The sequence below is a fragment of the Delphinapterus leucas genome, chromosome 20 (genome assembly GCF_059928025.1).
Source record: "Delphinapterus leucas isolate spDelLeu-1000000601 "Yukka" chromosome 20, BTC_Dleu_Yukka2, whole genome shotgun sequence".
NCBI classification, from domain to species: Eukaryota; Metazoa; Chordata; class Mammalia; order Artiodactyla; family Monodontidae; genus Delphinapterus; species Delphinapterus leucas.
This window is the reverse complement of record NC_143148.1, coordinates 56,110,775-56,131,014: the sequence shown is the minus strand read 5'-3', so window position 1 is coordinate 56,131,014 and position 20,240 is coordinate 56,110,775. Positions and strand designations below refer to the sequence as shown.

The window sequence follows — 20,240 nt, the reverse complement described above, 5'->3', positions numbered from 1 at the left end:
ATTATAAGAAGTAAGTTTTTGGTTTTGTTTTGCGGTACGCGGGGCCTCTCACTGTTGTGGCCTCTCCCGCTGCGGAGCACAGGCTCCGGACGTGCAGGCTCAGCCGCTCTGCAGCATGTGGGATCTTCCCGGACCGGGGCATGAACCCGTGTCCCCTGCATCGGCAGACGGACTCTCATCCACTGCGCCACCAGGGAAGCCCAAGAAATAAGGTTTGATAAAAATGGAAAATTACTGATGGTTGTGGAAGCCGGGTGGTATGTACCTAGGGTCATTACACTATTTTCTCCACTTCTGTGTATTTTGTTTGAAGATTCCCATATAAGAGGCTGAACAAAGATAAGGCGTGCAGTGTGGGAATCAGGGGCTACGGTCTCAGGGGCCGCCTGCCACACAGAAGCAGTCGGTGCCTTAACTTTTTCCAAGCTCCTGGACGGCGGTGACGTCAGGCCTGCAGAGCTCGGGGGCCTTCACCATCAGCTCAAAGCAAAACCAAGGAGGAGGGGGCTGCTTCCACCAGGATACAGAAAAGGCACAATTTCTAGCAGTGACCGCGGTCATGTTGTTTGTTACCAGGCAACAAGTGACACGAAGAAGACAACAGAGGTGGTCCAGGGACGGGTCTGGAAGGTGAAAGGCAAGGAAGGTGAGGACCTGCTGCCTGACTCAACTTCACACCCGTCTCCTCACCCACAATCAGCAGCGCCTCTGCCATCACCTCTGTCCTCAGGCCACACGCTCCAGGCCCGCTTCACAGAGCATCAAACCTGCCAACGGGCTGGCTGGGGACCAAGGGCACGGCCAACGAGGTCTCAGACCTCAAAGACGACCACCATGCGATCGTGAATAACCACATGTTTAATGCTTCACAGGACAAACTTGTTCTTTGCTATGGAGTTCATCACAAACTTGAATCGCTATGACTGTCAAGTCTATAATGCAATTTAAGCCCCAGGCGACAAGAGCTCTCGTGTCCAATAACTTGGCTTAGTGAAGTTTGTGCAAAGTCACAAACCTTTTCATACGTTCACGATCTCCAGAATTTAACTAGTGAAGTGTAGCACAGCCCTCTACCCCTTTGCAATCAGCAGAGAGAAACGGCTAAAACGATCATGGCTGAACCACGTTCTACGCTGGAAGGAATATCTGTTCTCACCTGGGCCACTTGCCCGGGTCCCAGAGCGGCTGACCCATCCACCTTGGGACGAGAGCCAGCAGAGGCTCCATGGTTTCTGAAGACCATCCCAGGGCAGGGAGCCAGGCCGAAGGCCACGATGGAATCTTCTGGAGAGAGCACAGCATCCCCATCCAGCCCACGTCTACCTGTACCCACCACTACCTTGCTGCGGTAACGCGTCTTCCCTCGTGCAAAGCCCGGGCCCGGCCTTCCGGTGTGACCCCGCCACAGGCCAGAGAGCACAGTTCAACTCTGGTTCACTCTAGAAGCTCCTTTGGGTACATAACCCCATCCCCGACCCCTCGGAAAATTATCCTTTTCCAAGCCGGGGACGTTGGCTTCAGCAAAGGTGACTTAGAGTTTGCTGTTCTTCTGAAACTGGGCCACCAGGCTGAGGACCTGCTCGGAAGCTTTGATGCTCTTGGAGCTGAGGTAGGTGGTCCTGTTGGTGGCCGTGTCCTCCAGGAAGTAGCGGTAATTGACCATGAGGCCACACGAGCCCGTGATGCCCTTGAGGCTGACGTCGGCCATCCAGTTGATGCGCCACATCACGGCCCCGTTCTGCAAGTGGAAGTTGGCCACGGGGTTCAGGGCGTAGCCCCGGTGCTTCTCCCCGTACAGGTACCAGGCGCAGAGCCGCATCAGGGGGGCCTGGAGCGCCCGGACCAGCTGCTCAGACTGGGCCCACTCGCTGCTGCTGAGAATGGTCTTGAGGGTCTCATTCACGGGGCCGCCCGTGATCTTGGAGATTTCTTTACACTCGGAATCGGTCAACAGTTCGTTCCTCCCGTGATCCTTTGCTTTTGATTTCAGCAGCCCCAGAAGCCACTTGGTGAACCCGGGGATAGGGGACAGACTTGCAAACGTCCCCAGGTGAGGAAACTCCTTCTGCAGGGCACAGTTGGGGTGGGGAAAGGAAGGTGGAGAAAACACACACACACACACACACACACACACACACAATTCAGCAGGTGAGTCACGGATTCAGAAACACCTCCTCATTTCTCGCTTACGTATCATTAACCTCCGTGTGCTGCTGTGTGGTTTACAAAGTGATATTTGATGCGCACGAATCTTCTTCTTTCAAGGAACAGTTATTAAGGATCTGATGTGTGCCAGGTCCTGGAGGCAACCCGAGTCCCCAGGACAAGCCTTTACTGTGGGGTCTCCAATCTGCACCGCTATCCACAACGGCAAGTTGGGGGACCTGCCTGAAATTGGAGGGGTGGGCTGCTATGATGTGGGGTGCTGTCTTCTGACTACAGGTCTTGTCTTTCTAGCCCACCAGGCCCCTCCCATGGACTTTGCTGCCGCCACAGAACCTGGTTTGGTGCTTGGCACACAAGTACCCAGTGACTGTCTGCTGTTTGTTGAATGAATAATTGATCGCTCAACTATAGCACAGTGGGTGCAGAGGATGGTATAGAAGGAGAGGTAACGGTTATGTCTGCACATCAGATAACACGGTTCAATCATTGTTGTTCAAATTACAGAGAGATCTCAATGATCATTTCGATGAACTCAGTATTTTCCAATTAAAAATGTAATATATGCTCACTACAGAAAAAAATTTTTTTAACTTAGGACGGAAGCAAAGAAACCACCACACTCTCCAGGTCTGATAGAGTATAACTCCTGGTCTTTCTCTAGGCAACTTTTGCAAGGGCAAGACAGTTATTTTAAATCCTGCTTTGTGCATTTATATCATGAGCGCTTTCTCACTGTCACTCAAAATTCAGAACCGTAACTTTAACGACAGAACAATATTAAAAGATAAAACGATCCCACGACTTTTCCTAGCCCTGTTCTTTTCACTGGGCATTTAAGGTGCCTCCTCCGTAAGCCTCCACGAACACCTCTGTGGAGGAAGGGCTGCCCTTCCCTCCAGATTTCTCAGGTGACTCTCCGGCTCCCATCCCAGACGTGGAGAAGCGGTCAGCAGCAGGATGGCCCCTGGGCTGCCTGATTCAGAAACAGAATCTGCTTTATCACCCAGACCCTCTGACTGCCTTTCTGCCTCACACCAGCCCTGCTACCCGCCCACCCTCGCCCCAAGCGTTAGCACCTTCAGCAAAGCAGCAGGAAGTAAAAGAAGAAACTCAGGGTAATCAGAGGTGCTTCTCATCGCCTCCGGGGAAAAAGAGGCAGGGAGGGATTCTAGCGAAGCTGACACCCAACTGAATCCCAAGTTCTCAGACTTCAAACTGAATCTAACACGAAGCACGCAAATATTTAAATGGCACCCTGTGTGTCATTCTCTGAGGAGGAGCTTCTGCAGCAGCTGTCTGTGTTGAAGCCGCCAGAAGTGGAGAGTGCTGCTGTCACAGCCAGTTAGTCGTGACCTAATTACTTCACCTAAAAATTAGATTCTACACATCAGAGTCCACTCCAGCCCCTCATGAGACAGTTTTAAAAAGCCCAAACCCAGCGGGGACCTGAACATTTCTGTGTTTCCCAGGGCAACCAAGAGAAGGCAATTATTAAAAAAACCAGGTGCCAGTGCATTTACCCTCCAACTGCCCGGTCAAAGTCGAACCTCGATGCTCCCTCCCGGGCCACGAGTGGGCGAGGGTGGGTAGGGAGGTTGGCACGGCCAGGACTGGACAGTGGGAGCGAAGGGGGCCCTGCTGGCGGCTATGCCGGGGCAGCACGTGCCCATCAGGAGCTGCCCCGCCAGCCAGGGTGCAGGGTCCGCTGCAGAAGCCGCCGCCCCCAGGACGCATCTGGATTTGTGGCCCATGAGAAGCCGGCTTTGAGGGCCTTTTCCTCGGCACCGCTTCCACCCCCTGACGAGTCTCGGGGCTCCTAGGGAGTGCCAAGGGGCACCTGGCACTCTTCCACCCCTCCTGATCACTCCGGCCCAACAGCTTCACCCTGTCCGCAGAGATGAGGGCAGAACTGCTGGGCCATCCCAAGGCGGGGACACCGACAGCGGTGCGGCGGGGTCAGGGTCGAGCCTCGCTCACCTGCAGCTCCTTCACCACCCGCTTGATGAGGAAGGCGCCCAGCTCCACGCCCTGCAGCCCCTGCTGGGTCAGGCTCAGCGAGTATAAGACGGCTGTGGTGATCTTGTCCCGCTCCTCTGTCTCCGACGTGGGACTCTCCTTCACTATGATGGTCTGGAAAACATAAAGGACAGTGACGGGCAGCTGTGGATGCACCGCCTCGCCCTCACCCCTCCTGGGGGTCCCTCGACCCAAGGACCAGGCTCTAGAGGCAAGCACCCTGTTCTGAGACCTCTCTGGAGGCAGCGGTGGTCTCACGACTTCCTTGGCTGTTTGCTCAATGTTGTATCATTTCTTCCACAAGCTTCGCTGAGTCACAACTGATGTCCCCTAGGTCTCTCTCAGGGGAGGTCTCTCTCTCTGTGCAGTCTGCTGCCCTCCGACACCCCCAGACAGCACGCCAGCCCTCTGCCAAGGCCAAGGGGCCCACTTCCTGCGGCTCCTGTGCGCAGGCTGCCCACTGCGTCCTGCAGGCGTCCCTCCTCCCCTCTGAATCCTAGCTGTTTACATTTCCCAGTAAGCCGGATGCAGTCCTACCTAAGTTTTCTTTCAGGAAATGTACCTTTTTATGCTTTTCCTACGTACCTTTTTGGTTTTCTGTCACGTCCTTATATTTCCACAGTGAAACCACACGCCCGCACAGACACGTACGAGAAGCGATCTAAGAATCAGCATGACTCGTACTGGGAGGTCCCTTAGCCAAGTCCGACTTGATCTGCTCTGAGATGTGAGTGCGGGGCGTTCTGAGCTTTAATACCCTGAGGGCCACTGGACAGTAGTGGTGGAGACCTTGCAGTTGGCGTGGACACAGGCCCGCCAGCCTGCTTCTGAAGGACACGCTTACGCTGCTCTAAACTCCTACCAGCTACCCCGGATGCTTGGAGTAGGGGAGTCTGGCCCAGAGTCCAGGCTGAGGTCTGGAGCCCACAGACTTTCTTAAATTGCCAATGGGACACGTGGGTCTGCGCGTACCCCCCTGGGGAAAACATCCTCAGCTCTCATCCCCTTCAGACGCTCAGAGGGTCTTTTCTGTGACTCCTGGGAAGCCATGAACCGTCACCATAAGGAAAGTTGGGCGGATGGTGACGCAGAGGCCGTGACATCCGGGGCCCCACCAGCCTCTCCTGCACCAGCAGCTGACGGAGGAGCTCTCCTCCCATCATTCCTCATCTTGTTGGATCACCTCCTTTGTTTTTCAAGAAGTCTGTAGGTTATCTCATGGTTCTGGACTCAAAATCCGTCTCCAGCAAATCTTTTTTTTTAAGTTTTCAAAAAAAAAAAAAAACCCCAAAATCCAAACAAATGAACCTTTCTTTGATTGTATGAATGAGATATGCATAATATCAAAGAGGCAAGAAATAAATGCATGAAGAAGAAATCACAAATCACTCCAGAACTGAACACCCAGTCCTATTGTTTACGTTTTGGGGAGCGCCTCTCCAGGTCGGTCTCATTGGCCCCAGGCAGGTACACACATAAGTACATGTGCATACAAAACCACGTACACACGCGTCTCTCATGTATGTGTCCGGATGCGCGAGTCTCCTCACACGGAAGGCACCTGCCCTCAGGGCTGGGATCCCGGCCCCCCCACCGTCCCCACTTCTTCCATCATCCTGGGCAAATCTCTGCAGTCCCCTCCTAGCCTCGGAGTCCCCATGTCTAAGGTGAGGACACTGACGATAAAAAGCCTGAGTCACAAGGCGCTGTGAGCAGTCACACAGGAGGGCGCGCTGCGGGCGGGCGGGGCAGAGCAAACGCTCGGTCCACGGAATTCACGCCACGCAGAAGGTCACAGCAGATGGGCTAGGCTGGAACTGAATCTTCAGTCAACAGCAAGTCAAGGTTGACGGGCCAGGTCACAAGTACAAAGCTAAAGCCACACGCGGGACCGCAGGGTCTGTGAGCACAGGCCAGACGCACACGCCGTCGTCCCCTACAGCAGCGTCTCCCGGTGGGCACCTGGGTTATCACTCCCACCTCCAGACGATGCTGCAGTGGGCAACCGCCCAAACTCTCAGCTCTGAGCCTCTCCTGGGATAAATTCCTGAGAGTGGAATTTTTAGGTCAAAAGGAACACACGTTTTATATTTTAATAGTTATTACCAAACTGCCCCCAGGGAGGCCGTGATAACTTCTAGTGCGTCATCACAGTGCAGGCGCCTCCAAACAAGCATCGTACGGGAACGTCTCCCTGCTGACGAGTCCTCCGCCCTCGGATGCCAGGAGACGCTGCCCAGCGCCCACCTGACGTCTGCCATCACCTCTCGGCCTCCGAACAGGCCATTCCGACCCCGAAGCCACAGTGACCCAGATGTACCCACTTCCCCTCAACGGACCTGCTCTGCAGCCCCAGCCCCTGCCCTCCGTGGGCCTGCGGACTGAGTGTTTCAGACACTCACCAACGCCTCGAGGAGAAGCCCAGCTTGCTCCGCGGGGGGGGAACCACCACGCCGGGCAGAGCGCTGGGCCCGCGTCAGGCACGCAGCACAGCCGACTTTCCAATTTCTCAATCGGCTGTCTTTTGAAACTACCCACAGGCACTTAGATGCTGAAGAGTTGATCCCCGTGCCCCTGCACCTGTACCCCCCCTCATCCATAACAGCCTGGACCACGTCTCAACCCAAGGTCCACACACCCTGGCAAAAGCTTGCCCCGTCCCATCACTGCCCACACACTGCCCGTCTCCACTCTGTGGCTGCAGATCTGGAGACTGTATCTAGCTAATGCAAAGATCCACAAAGGCCGAAAAGCAATTTATTTTCAAAAAGGGGAGAAAACTAAGTTAACAGAAAACTTAAGGCACCCTGGGCCGTCTGCCCCGTCCTAAATCGACCGCGCACAGGTACCTGGATGCTGCTGGAGATCTCACTGGTCAGGGCCACGTGCAAAATGATCAGGGGCTCCCCCGGGGTTGAGCAGTGAGAGAAGAAGTAACACCTTCTGTAGGGCCCCACGCGCCGTTTCATGTCCGCCCAGTTTTTAACGGGATGCACAGCCTCAGCCCTGACGAGAACGTTATGAAAGGGCAAGACAAAAGTACAAATCACAAGTTAAAGAGCCGCGGGGCTGATTCCTACTCGTATTATTCACTCAAGTCAAAGCAATCCTTTAAATACAGCTTCAGCGGACTCTGCGGGAAATTCAAAGATCATCTTAGCGCGAAACAGCGCTGACTGAGAGGAAGCACAACTGGTGACCGTTTTACACACAAAACTGTGCTCTCATCCCCGGTCTTAAGACTCGTTTGCCAGGCCCCGGGGGAGCAGGTATGTGGCAGATTTCAACACAGAGACCTGACCATGCCTGTCACCGGACAGCCTACGTCTCTTGCTTCCCCTGAATCTCCGCAGTTTGAAGTCCGCGCTGCCTGAGGACACGCATCGCCTGGCTGCTTCCATGTGTCCAGCGACCTCGGCCACCACTGTTCTGTTTCAACATGCGACGTGGCAGGGCCAACCTGCATTTTACCGTGTCCGGGGGAAGGTGGGAATCACGCACTACACTGTGAATTTGGAGATTTTATCCAAGGGAGACATTTTCACAGCTGGTTGAGACGGACGGTTTTTGAGTTACTAATGCCAATGCTTGGGTCCAGTGAACCCGGGCAGCTCTGATCATGGGGTTGCTGGGGAGACGCGGGCCTGAGGGCTTTAAATATGAGGACGTGACCGAGACCCCAAGCGCAGGTTCACTGGCACAAGGACCAGCTTCCACCTGTGCCCCTTCCTCCTCCGTGGTCTCGGCATCACCTGCTAGGACAGCCACCTTTGTGGATCCTGTGTTTGGGTTTTATCAGGCTTGGAACAAAACGTACACAGGAATGGAGACTGGCTTTCCGCTGAAACGTGAGAAAAGCAGAGACGTCATAAATACTTACTCACTGATGTTCTGCAGCATTTCGCACGGTGAACGCCAGGTGACCCGCTCCAGGTTCAGGAACCCGGAAGAAAACCATTCTGAGAACATGCTTTTCAGCACCCCGTTCATTTCCTGAAATGGAGAGGGGGGAGCGCTGGCCTTCCGAGGGAAAGACGTCCAGCCCATCCCCGCATTGCTGCCAGCACAGGGAATTCGACACCAAAACCTGATACAAAAGAGGAGTGGGCAGGATGAGGCTGTTCTGAGGCGGCTCCACCGGGCTCTGCTCTCGGCCACGACAGACCGAACTCAGCTCTACGTCTTCCCTCCCTCCTTCCACCTGTAAGACACCTGGGTTCCATCTGAGCTAAGCTGCCCAAATCAAATAAAGTGTGCCGATGCATTCGCCGCCGTGAACACAGCTGCACACGTGATGTTAAGCTGACGCTGAACGGCGTCTCAGTGCAGGAAACTCCAACGCCCTCTCAGGAACATTCCCTGGTTCACCAAAAACACCCTTTCTTGTCTCCCAAGAGAAACGAGGACCCCACATTTCGACAGCTCTAAGGTGTGTGTTTTCCTATTTTCACATCTTGGTGGTCAGGACACCTTGTTCAAATGATGGCGGGTCACGGTTTAATCGGCAGCATTTTTCCTCCCTGAGTGGGCCGTAGAATAATAGTGTGTCGGGCAATCCATGCATTTAGAATTGATGACATTATTCTAATTTCACTTACTTATATTTATTCTACTTCCCAAAATGATTTGAGTCAACTGTACCATCAGAGATGCATTCGCACTGAAACTTTTCAAGCAAGAATAGAGCAAGAGGTGAGTAAGGAAAGGACAGGACGCGATGCAGGGGCAGAACCATCCCAGTTCAGTCTGTGGTGACTGCTGACCATGTAATAGTGGTAAGCTTCGTGACAGTCAGAGTGGAGGGGACGTCCAGGGCAAGAGACAAGGCTGTTGTTCCTCAACGGCTGCGTCCCTTTTTCCCAAATCGACAGAAGCTTCACTTTTTACCTGGGCACGTGACTGTTCAGGATAAAGTCTGCACTGCCGCCAGGGCTAATCGTGTGACTGAGTTCTGGCTTCTCAGATGTAAGCAGAGGTATCCTGCAGCAGCTTCTGGGAAACTTGGAAGATGGCAGGAGCAGCAAAGGGCTGCTCTTTCTCTTTGTCCTTCCCACTGCAGGGAAGAGATGTCCTTCCATCTTTTTCTTTGTCCTCCCCACTGCAGGTCGGAAGGTGATGTGATGGCTAGAGCTGGAGCAGCCATCTTGGGCCATGAGGTAACTTTGGGGATGAGGTTTTCAGGGAAGAGCAACAAACAGAAGCCTGGGCCAACTGAGGGCACCACAGAGCCAGCCCTGGGCTGCCTACCTCCAGACTTCTTCATGAAAGACAAACTTCTCTTATTCAAACCACTGCTGTTTTGAGTCTCTGTTAGTCATAGATGAACTGCATACTAACAGATACACTGCATATTATTATCGAATAACAGCAAACATCTCAGTATGTCTGGTACAGAACTGACCTTATGAATCCCTGTATAAGAATCACAAGGACCATGACGGATAACACCTGTAAAACTGTACACAAGCTATAAAACTGTTATAGGGCCATTTCACATTTTAATCTCTGGTAAAAGGTCAAAGGACTCAGAACCTTGTCACTTGAGGATAAGTTGTAGGCATGGGGGTGGGTGGCTCAGAAAGGGTTTCAGAATGAAGAGAGGTCCATCTTTGAACACTGAAGGCCTAGGGCACACAAGAGGCCCCACGGGGGCAAGGAGAGGGAGCAAGTCCAGGACCAACAGGGGGAAGGCACAGTCAGACTCCATGGAAAGAAGAGCTTCTGAGGAGCCAGGGCTGCCCACAGAGGTCCTCCTGGGAGACAGCGGCCCTCCCCACGGGAAGAGATGAGCACAGGGTGGGCAAGAACACGGTGGAGATGTTTTAGAAAGGATTTCCACGTCGACAGGCGACTGGACCATGTGATCTCTGTAATTCCTCGTAACTCTTTTTTTTTTTTTAGAGACGGGGTCTCGCTGTGTTGCCCAGGCTGGAGTGCAGTGGCTATTCACAGGCGCGATCCCACTACTGACCAGCTCGGGAGTTTTGACCTGCTCCGTTTCCGACCTGGGCCGGTTCACCCCTCCTTAGGCAACCTGGTGGTCCCCCGCTCCCGGGAGGTCACCATATCGATGCCGAACTTAGTGCGGACACCCGATCGGCATAGCGCACTACAGCCCAGAACTCCTGGGCTCAAGCGATCCTCCTGCCTCAGCCTCCCGAGTAGCTGGGACTACAGGCGCGCGCAACCGCGCCCGGCCCTCGTAACTCTTTATCCCATGGTCTAGTCTCCTCTACTGGCCTCTCAGCTCTGTAAGGGCAGAGGTCATTTCTGATTTAGTCCTCTGGTTCTCAAAGCCATCAGTGGGGTCCTCCATGTGGAAGATGATTTAACAGATTGATGGCAAATGAAAACGAGAAGACAAACTGGAAAACAGTGACCAGGAAGTAGCAGGAAGGGGGAGAAGGGATGGCTCACCAGGCAACACAGAACGGCTCCTTATAAAACTGTATTTCCTGCACTGACTACAGTGGTTCTCAGTCTTCCTGGGGTCCTCATACACTCTTGCACATGTGCTAAAAACTGGGGACACTTTCCCCAGAAAAACACAAACACATTAATAAAACTCTGCACACAGCTTCCTGGAGTTCATGGAGCCCTTTGAAACTCAGTTCCCAACCAGGTTCCCCAGGTTGGGAACTTCTGCACTGAAAGGTTAGGAACACACCAGCCGAGTTCCATGTAGGATGTACATGGAACTCTATGGCATCTCTATGAGACGCACAATAGGAACAAGTTGGAAAAATCTGCCTTCGGCATTCATTCAGTATTGATTATGAAAGGAATGGTCTGGCTGACGGAAGCGCCTCTTCTACAAGTCCCTTCGTTCTATTCTGGGCTACTGACAGCTATAACGTGGGACACTGGACACGAGATCCGGGAATCTAGGTTAAAGGTTACACATCTCCACCGCCCAGTGCTAACAGGACCGCAGCTGTTCAGGCTGGAATTAGGTGCCGAGGGAAGCAAGGCTACCGGATCTCAGATAGCAGGAGGGAGAGGAATCGTGTATGCGTCACGCTCAGTGATTGAGAAATCATTTATCAGCGACCCAGGACTCAAAAATACAACTGCTGGGACAACGTTCCCATCTACAAATGAGTTCATCTCTTAGTCTAGCTAAGTGCAGAATTTAGTAGAACCACGAGGACCACCAGGTTAACTTCAAAACAGGACAAGACACCAGAGAAGGTTTACAACAAACTGTGGTGCGGCTGGGCGCTGCAGTGGTGGCGTGGGGACCCTGCCTGATACGAGTTTGGTCCCTTCTCCAATGTTCCACCTGGGCTTCTGTTAAGATTCCCACAGGTCTCACAGTCATTTCTACATTCAAATCGCCCATCGTTTCCTAAATGCCAGCTCCCTTCTGCTGCCCACAAATATCTCACGGTGCCCAGACCCTCTCTTAGAATGGGAGTCCCCTCGGCTTCACTGGGGATTGTATCTGTAAGAGACTGAACTCTTCAACCCCAAAGGGCTTTTGGAAATAACTCTGCGGAAAAACAAAAAGCCTGTAAACTGCCCACACAAGAAGCACGCGCCTGCCCGCACACCGTGTACCCCGCTCAGGAGCTGGACACACAACCGCAAGTTCACAGGGCGTCTCGTTGAGGAGGGCAACTGACGGGTGGATTGGATTCACACCTCAGAGCCCAAAGCCCACACTTCCCCGCCTCGGGAAAGAACACGCAAACCCGGACTTGTGGCCACATGTCCAGGCATCAGAAGCCTTAAAGCACACTTGGAACTTCAACAGAGGAGAAGAGCATTTTTAACAAAAAGAACATTTGATCTTGTAAGCAAAGGGGCCGTTTCTCTTCCTGGTGTCATTAAGCTGCTTTGTGGATTTGGTATTACCCACCCCTGCCCAACACTGGATGACTGATGGTACTGTTCTATTTCTTAAGATTAAAACTCGGGGTGGGGGGCAGGGGTCCTGCGATCAGAGAATTCAAGGACATTGACAAGTCCCTTTTCTACAAATTCCTTAATTATGAAAACAACTAAAATCCCTTTCTTGGGGTAAATCCGTTAAGATCAACTCACTTATTATAATCCAAGAGTTGCTACAAAGTGGCATCAGAGGGACGGACCATCGCAGTAGAGACTTGGGATGAATCAAGAAGTCCCAGGCTGGCCTCCAAGACACTTAGGCTTCTAACGACCTTTTAATTGATGGGCAGCAACGTCCATCCTCTCTGCAGCTGATCCGCTATCTTGAAAACCACAGCAGACATCTGACGTCTGCTGGGCTGTAAAAACTTTCTACACAGCACTTGCATCTTCCCAGCAAATAGACTTGATACCGACTCTGAACTTCCTATCAGGAAGGATTAAGAATAAGAAAAGAAACCTCACCGGATTTAAAATACCCAAGAAAAGAGACCTACCCCTGCCGGGCCTTCCGCCTTGGGCTGCACGCTGGGCTCCACTCAAACAGAAGCGTCAGCCTCTGGATTCTTCCCGTATTTCCAATAATCACAGCCCTCGGTCAGAGACCAAGATCTTGACAAACTGCCCTCATTCGTAACTGTGTTTTTAGCCAAGCCCCACAGTATTTCTAGAAGAGAAGCAGGCTGACCACCACCGCCTCAGCAGCAGAGCTGGTTGGCCCGGGACAGTTAAGGGACGTGGCTACGATCACCTAAAATCACGCTTCGAACCAGCATAACCGGGGCCTTCCTTCCCCACCTGGTGCGTCTTCTGCTGTACCCACTGTTCCGTATGAGATGCCCAGTCAGCATCCCTTTGGGCCTCACACATGCCAGTTATTCTAAGGATGCCTCTGTGCTCACGAGATTCAGCAAACAAGAAGCTGTGAGGAGAAGCAGGGCACTGAGTCCAGTCCAGGGCAATGCCCAGGCCTGAGCCCACAGCAGCTCTCGTCCACCTGACATTAGCTGGCAGCTCCAAGGTCAGCAAGGGCCAGGGGAGAAGAACACCTGTGTGATGGGGTGCCGTGTGCACAGCAAGGGGTGCTCAGGTCTGCTACTCCCTGCCTCCTGGGCGTCCCCCGGCATCCTAGGCGCCTGAGGATCTGCGGCTCCTGCGCTGAAGCTCGAGGGCCAAACTGCTGGTGGTTTCCAACACTGGATTCCTACAAGCGAAAAGCTCTAGCTTTTTAACCACCTCTTTAACTTGGCTGCAAAATCCAGAATGAAACAAACACGGAATCAAGATGTACCACACACACGTTAAGTGATACTGGTGATTAATTACAATATCAGATCCCAGTGACGATTTCTATGGGTTAAAAAAAAGTCAACTCTGAATGTTTTGAATGATAGAGATAAAAAAGCATTTACGTAGCCACAAAGAGCAAAGGGGAAGGGGAGCAACAGATTTAGCTGCTAACAGGTAGAGGCACTCGGGCTAAGGGGAGGATTTCTAGGTAGAGAAACACAAGAGGTGTGATGGAGCCACCTGAAAAGGCTTCTGCACCCAGCGAGTCCAGACCATGCGCAGAGGCCAAGGTCAGTCTAGGGTCACTCACCCTCTGCGTAAGAAATATCTTGATTCCACGTGACTTTGTGCCTTTCGGTTGGTGATGTTTTTCCCTTAACGTGTGTGGACAGCCTTGGTTATAAAACAAGGGAACCCTGAACGTCTGAGGACATGGTGTTGCTGGCAGCTCTGGATCTCCCTGGGGCCAGCTCCCCTCCCACAAGTCAAGTCTCAAGGTCACAGCTTTGAGCTTTGATGATGTCCCTTCTCAACCTCATAACCAAGAGTCTTCTCTTGTATGTGGGGAAGAGTAAGGAAACGAGTCCAGTTATGTCTCACAGAATCGGATGTGACATCAGGAATCCCCCAGGACAAGGGCGGTCCCAACGTCTGCTAGGATTTCTCTCTCTCTCTCTCTCTCTCTCTCTCTCTCTGCCGCAAGGAAACCTTCCCTGGCCTCCAGGTTCCATTCCAGGCTCAGACCTCTGAATGGAGCAGTCTGACCTCAGGACGAATGGGAGTGGTTAGCTGCTGACTTCGCCAGATGGCAGGGCACCCGGGACTCTATCTCACGCTTCATTCATCATTTTGCTACGCAAGACGAAGGCCCCAGTTTTCAAGGAGCTGATCATGGACTTGCGGGGGAAAAATAAATTTCAAACAACAGATTCTGTGGTTAATGTATCAAATCGAACTGAGTGGTACAATTACGTATCTACAAGCTCAGAACCGGGTGAGGCAACCCTGAGCTGGAGCGCCTGGAAAAGCCGAGCAAACGAGCTGGGAGCGCAGGTGGCTCTTTTTCTAACAGGAATCACGCAGGGGCGCGGGTTCAGGAACGTTCCATCCAGGAGCCAGCTTGGCTGGAGAGGAGGGTCCGTGGAGGGGAGCGAGTAATGCTGGGGGAGTGGGAATGCGCAGGATGGCTGGTGGGCAGCAAAAAGGCCAAAGGAAAGACACCGAATGCCATCCTCGTGGCCACGGAAGGTTTGATGATTTTTCGACAGAAGAGCAGAGACTGACCTGAGGTTTCAGAAAAAGGTGGGTGCTGAGGTTGCTGATAAGATGGAAACTTACACAAAGTCTTGGAAAGATAAACACAGTCACAACTAGAGAATATTAAACTCCTGAGTCAGTGAAAGTAAATAAAACAAAGCCATTCATCAACTGGGTTGTTTTACCTTCCCTTCAGTTTTATAGAAAAAGGCAAATCTAAAAGAATAAGCCCATTTTCGATCTAGTTAGGTTGTCAACTAAGAGAGTTGGTGTGCCAAGATGAAGTACACACCGTGGAGTGTGGAGACGGGGCTTGGGTGGAGGCGCTCTTACCAGCTCTGTGCTCTGGGCGCTGCACTGGGCCTCGACAAGCTTTAATCACCTCATCTGTCAAACAGTCACCACATCTTGCTGAGGATGAAATGAGCAAGTGCGTGAAAGGCACCCACACACACCGTGCCCGCCCCTAACTCTTCCTTCCCATACTAGAAGGGAAGCTTCGGACCAAGTGATCTTGGAGCCTGAGCACGCCTGGTACCATATAGACAGCCGATGAATGGCTGAATGGATGGGTGGAGAGTTTCATTTTGGGACAGGTCACCTACCCAAAAGACATCCTACCTTGGATTAGGTAGACAGACATCCTACCTAATTCTCAAGCCTCCTATGCAATGAGAATTAAGTTTCAGAAGGCTTTCAGGAGCACTTGTCTCCGCTTCAAGGAGGAAAAAAAAAAGGTCTGCTTGGATTGCAGACGAAACCCAAGCCTCTCTTGGGAGGAACCAGATGTGTATGCACACAGTATGTGGAACACAAGGTCTCAGCCATTCAGGTGGGGATTTAGTTGGGAACATGGTCAATTCAACAGACTGGGATTCCAGGACTGATTTGGTGCCAATGCAATAAACAACTGAGGTTCTCAGCCTGTGACTCTTATAGCTGAAGGCTCACTGGTCCTAGGTAATACTTAGCATTGTAGATTAGCCAGCTATTAAGAGCCATCAAATCATAGCTCCTGTTATCATCCTGAGATTAACCCTATCCTAACTACGCAGGATTTTATGGGCTAGGGCTACGTAGCCAAGAAAGATACGAAGGTTTCTGATAAACACCGTAACTCACATAACATGAGGAAGATATAAAGTGCAGAGCAAAGAACCTGGGCAATGTGGATTTGGGTGGATGATCAGAGACATACTTATTTGCTCTGGGGGCCTGGTCAAGTCATGTGACCTCACATGAGAGGTCGACAGGTGGAGACACGCTTATCACCTCCCCAAGAGTGAGGCAATGAACGTAAAAACCGTTACGCCAGTGTTAAGAGTTCTTAAAGGAGTCGTTCAACTGTTCGATTCTTTTTAAAGCCAACTGCACCTACTAACCTTCTGAATGCCAGAACATTTACAGCATTTTTGGTTTACTAAAAGAGCAAGTTAGGGGTCCCACCATATTTAACATCAAGAGTAATAAAAGGACTATATTCAACTACCAGCCACCTTTCAAGTCATCATTATTTAAATCTTTATTTATTCGCATCTAACCTGAGCTCACTGTGCTAAACGCCTGATTTGCTCAAGAAGTCAACTTAGAATCCTATTTTAGGGCTGAACTCAGGAAGGTAAAAATATCCTGGTCATAGTTATGAGGCAGAGAGAAAATAGAAGGCATCCAGACTCCTAGACGGTGGCAACCTCGAGTTCTAGTCACCTTTGTACGTTTCACAGGCCTTTTTAGGACAAGGGCTTACACAGTGGGTCCTGCGACTAACTCTTACTGACCCCATCCAGGTCTTCAGAAAGTTACCGGATGCTCGGTTCGGTCCGCATTCAAGTGTACCACATGGACGAAACCTCTCAGGTAAAAGAATGAAAAAGAGATTTTATGGAGCACGCTCATCAGGAACGAGGCGTGACAGTCACCTTGAAAGTACGCGAGGGCCGAGTTTCTATAAAGACGAGCCTAGAGGGAGGCAAGGACTGGGAAAGCGTGGGAAGGAAGGGGACAGGGTTCGGGGCCTCTGACTCGGGGCGAAGTGTGCGCGGCTCCAGGCAGGGGAAGGTGGAGTGCTTGGGGCTTGAGGGGCGGGTGAGGACGACATGGGGAGAGCCGCCAAGGGTCGGGGGCGGCCCGGGCGGGGCCTTACCCGGACGTGCGGTCCCTCCATCAGCTTGAGGGCCTGAGCCTCCAGCAGGTCGGCCCGCAGCTGCACCAGGAAGCGCACGCCGCCGTCCAGCTTGCTGATGTGGTGGAAGAGGCTGCGGTAGCGCGGCACCAGCGCGTAGCGCAGCCGGTCCTCTGCCTGCAGGAGCACGGCCGCCTCCCGCGGCTGCTGGAGCAGCTGGAGCACGGCGGCGCTCTGCTCGGCCACCTGGCCGTGGTCCACGCCGAAGCCCCGCGCCAGGCGGCCCAGGAGCTCGGCGCGGTCGGCCGCCTCAGCCAGGCCGCCGTAGAAGCTCACGAAGTCCGCGCACTGGTTCTCCGCCGGCGCCGGCGTCTTCTCGCGCAGCCCGTAGGCCGGCATCGCGGGCACCGCACGGTGCAGCAGCTCGTCCATGGCCCGCTCCAGGGCGCCGGCCGCCGCCGCCCGCCCGCTCGACAGCCGGGGTCCCGGCGGCCGCAGGGGGAGCCGCAGCCAGAGGAGGAGGAGGCGCCCAGCCGACACGGTCGGCCGAAGAACTCGCATGGCGCAAGGATACAGGGGCCTGGGGAACGCCAACGCCAACGCCGCCGCCGCCGCGCTTCCGGCTTCCGGCACGCTCCAGTCCGGTTGCCCCAGCCCGGGGGACGGGCGGGGCGGCGACCAATCGGAGGACGGAGCGACGGGGGCGGGGCGGAGTGCGGCGCGAGGCCAAGTGTGGCCAAAGGTAACCCGAACGGCGACCAATCGGAGGGCCGAGCGACGGCGCGGGTGGCGACTTCAGGGGGGGCCTCTGCCCTGTCATCTAGCCACCCAAAGTCACCGCCTCAGTCCCTCTCCTCTAGGGCCGAGCTCTCCAGCCCCAAGGAACATCACGGTCACCTAGGGAACCTGTTACGCACGCAGATTCCTGGCCCTACTCCGGAAATTCTGATCCAGTGTATCTGGGGAGGAGCGGAGCAATCTGCGTGCCTACGAAGTATTCGTGGTGGTAATTCTCTGGCAAGGTAGGCTTTGTCTTGACCCCTGCCTAGGCGCTCTCACTTACCCAGATGACCCCCAGAGCTAGGCTTCCAGCTGCCTTCTGGAGAACTTTCTCACCGATACGGCAAACCGGGCTCTCCCAAGCATCTGGTTCCCCAACCTGTCCCTCCTTCCTTGGTCCTTATTCATTCATTCATTCGTTCGTTCATTCAACAGAGTGTTTATTAACCGCCTGGTATGTGCCAGGTCCTATACGGGGCACGGGGATAAAATAATGAACCAGATAGACCTGAACCTGCTGCAGGGAGTTTACAGTTTAACGAGAGAGACAGATGATACCATAACTACAAATTGTGTTAAGTGCTATAAGGGAAATAAACAGGGTGGAGTGATACAGCTGGGTCAGAGCGGACGTCCCATTGTGGACAGGGTCATCAGGGAAGGCCTCTCTGAGGGGGTGACATTTCAACTGATACCAGAAGCGGGGGGAGGTGGGGAGGTGGGGAGAAGCTCACCTATCCGTTCTCCCAAGTTCAAAAGCACCGTTTTTTATAACCTCTTCCCTGCCTTTCATCCCAACATCTAAATTTTATCGATTCTGCTTTAAAAAGACTCCTGCATTCATCTCTTCTCTCTGGCTCTCTGCTCCTGCAGCCCGTGTCACTTCTTACGAGGGCCACTTGCAGTAGCCTCTCTGCTTCCAGGCTTGATTGCTCCAATCCATTCTCTGCATCAGCCACTGGGTGAACTTTCTAAACTATCCATCTAACTACGTTATTCACTTGCTCAACAACCAAATGCTCTGAGCCTGACAGGCAGAGCCTGGCACGGACGGCCCCTGCTCCCCTCTCTGGCCCCGTGTTCTGTCTCTTCCCACCTCACGTGCCTTACTCTGTGGCCTGGTGGCTCCCAGATGTTTAGATTTGGGGATCAGTTTTTAAACACTGGGAAGACGGACACAGGACAGGGAGTGGGGAGGTGGCTGGGATCGCATCCGTCTACAGCCTTGACACACACCCCTGCTTCAGACAGTCCCTCCTTCCAGGAGTGAGATTTCTGCCACAGTTAGTGAGAGACTGGGGGGAGTTCGCAGGGCTTGACGCCAAATTCAGTGGAGTCCAGAGGAAAAGCCATCCAGGGTCCCACTGTGCTCCTGGAGAAAGAGAAGCCTCATCTAGGTACAAAGGATGAAGGAGAGGATCAAAGAGACCATTGAGAACACATGGTGGGCAGTGTGCCCGGGGCAAGTGGGCTCTGGGGCAGGGCCTTTCTTGTGTGTTTCGGGAGCTACAGGGCATCCAGCGATGGGTGGGCAGAGGACGGTGAACCATTCCCTTCCTTAGTCACACAGTAGTCAGTAACTGATGTCCCACTGAAGTCCCTCTGATGTCCCCTGTGCCGTGAGAAGGATGTGTGCAGGCCCTGGCCGAGCCCCTCATGTGCCTCTCTGTACACTAATAGGACCACCAGTCATTCAGCACTTCCTAAATGCCATCGCCTGTTCTTAGCACTTACCTGCAGTATCTCATTTAAGCTTCCCAGTAACCCTATGGGGCCAGCACTATTATTCCCATTTTATAGAGGTGGGAACAGAGGCACAGAGAGATACAGGGACTTGCCCAAGGGCTCCCACTAGTAAATGCAGCAGTGCTCCCTGGGTCTCTCCCAGCCTGGAGCGCAGGAGGACTATCTGGGCGCAGGCTGCTGTCTCTCCAAAGTCTGTGCTCCTTCCACCCCAGGATCCTGCCTCTGCTAAAATGAGGATTCCTGCGTTATTTAGAATTGAGTTGGTTTTCATGCTGAGATGCTGAGGAAAAGACAGGAGAGACAGGAATCTAATAAATACCAACTCCCTCCCACATGGCCGAGGGTTGACTGCTTTCAATCCTCACATCAACACTGTCAGGTAGTTGTCCCCCAACTACAGATGAAGCCGAGGCTTGATGGGGTCACGTGACAAACCAAGGTCATCCTGTTAGTGAGAAGCAAAGTCCAGGCTTGACCACTGTCTATCGGCGCCGAAGCTTTTGCTTTTCCCACTCTCGTGAGTTAAGTTTCTGGAAAGGTTTTCCTTCCTCAGAGGCCATACGGGAATCATCCATCTGTTCCCAAGTTCCATCCCAGTGATGATGGGAACCAACAGGGAGTGATAACTATTATTTTATAATGGGGGAAAAATGCAGAGAGGGGCCAGCCCTAAGAGGTATTAAAACTTATGAAGCTCCAGTAATTAAAACTGAATGAATACACAAACATTTATGAAAATAACAGAAGAGCCCAGAGGTGCTTGGGTATTGGGTGTAGCAGCCCACATCATGGTAGCATCACACATCACTGGGGGGAAAAGAGCAAAGTTGTGTCCTCACACTGTACAAAAGAAATTCTAGATGGCTTAAGGGTTTCAAATTTCACAAAATGAAACAAAAGTATTAGAAGAAAATAATCCCAGAGTGCAACAAACCTTTTGAAGCATGACACCAACCCAGAATGCATAAAA

At 52.8% G+C, this 20,240-nt stretch overlaps 1 protein-coding gene and 1 non-coding gene across 5 annotated transcripts; both read right to left on the bottom strand.

Annotated features, from left to right (window-relative positions):
* Nucleotides 1-840: 840 nt before the first annotated feature.
* Nucleotides 841-17,344, bottom strand: MLYCD (malonyl-CoA decarboxylase). 4 transcript variants are annotated; one of them, XM_089903347.1, is made up of 7 exons: nt 16,719-17,343; nt 15,019-15,029; nt 13,078-13,082; nt 8,063-8,202; nt 7,032-7,188; nt 4,144-4,296; nt 841-2,065 (listed from the first exon to the last, which is right to left on the bottom strand). In XM_089903347.1, the coding sequence occupies exons 1-7, from the start codon at nt 17,303-17,305 to the stop codon at nt 1,532-1,534; spliced, it is 1,587 nt and encodes a 528-aa protein (XP_089759473.1). In that variant the 5' UTR covers nt 17,306-17,343; the 3' UTR covers nt 841-1,531. The 4 variants fall into 4 exon arrangements, with proteins under 4 accessions (XP_089759473.1, XP_022438780.2, XP_022438781.2 ...); XM_022583072.2 differs by lacking the exons at nt 13,078-13,082; nt 15,019-15,029 and having other exon boundaries at nt 8,067-8,269; nt 16,766-17,344; XM_022583073.3 differs by lacking the exons at nt 13,078-13,082; nt 15,019-15,029 and having other exon boundaries at nt 8,063-8,175; nt 16,766-17,342.
* On the bottom strand, nt 10,081-10,380 carry LOC149744715 (signal recognition particle RNA). The gene has a single exon (XR_016391064.1).
* Nucleotides 17,345-20,240: the final 2,896 nt, after the last annotated feature.

Excerpts from the sequence above, each read along its gene's own strand:
- MLYCD (XM_022583072.2), bottom strand. The coding sequence starts at position 17,305 with ATGCGAGTTCTTCGGCCGACCGTGTCGGCTGGGCGCCTCCTCCTCCTC. Across the intron at positions 8,270-16,765 it reads TGGAGGGACCGCACGTCCGG|GTTTTGGTGTCGAATTCCCT; the intron begins GTAAGGCCCCGC and ends CTTTTGTATCAG. Across the intron at positions 2,066-4,143 it reads GGGTGGTGAAGGAGCTGCAG|AAGGAGTTTCCTCACCTGGG; the intron begins GTGAGCGAGGCT and ends TGTGCCCTGCAG.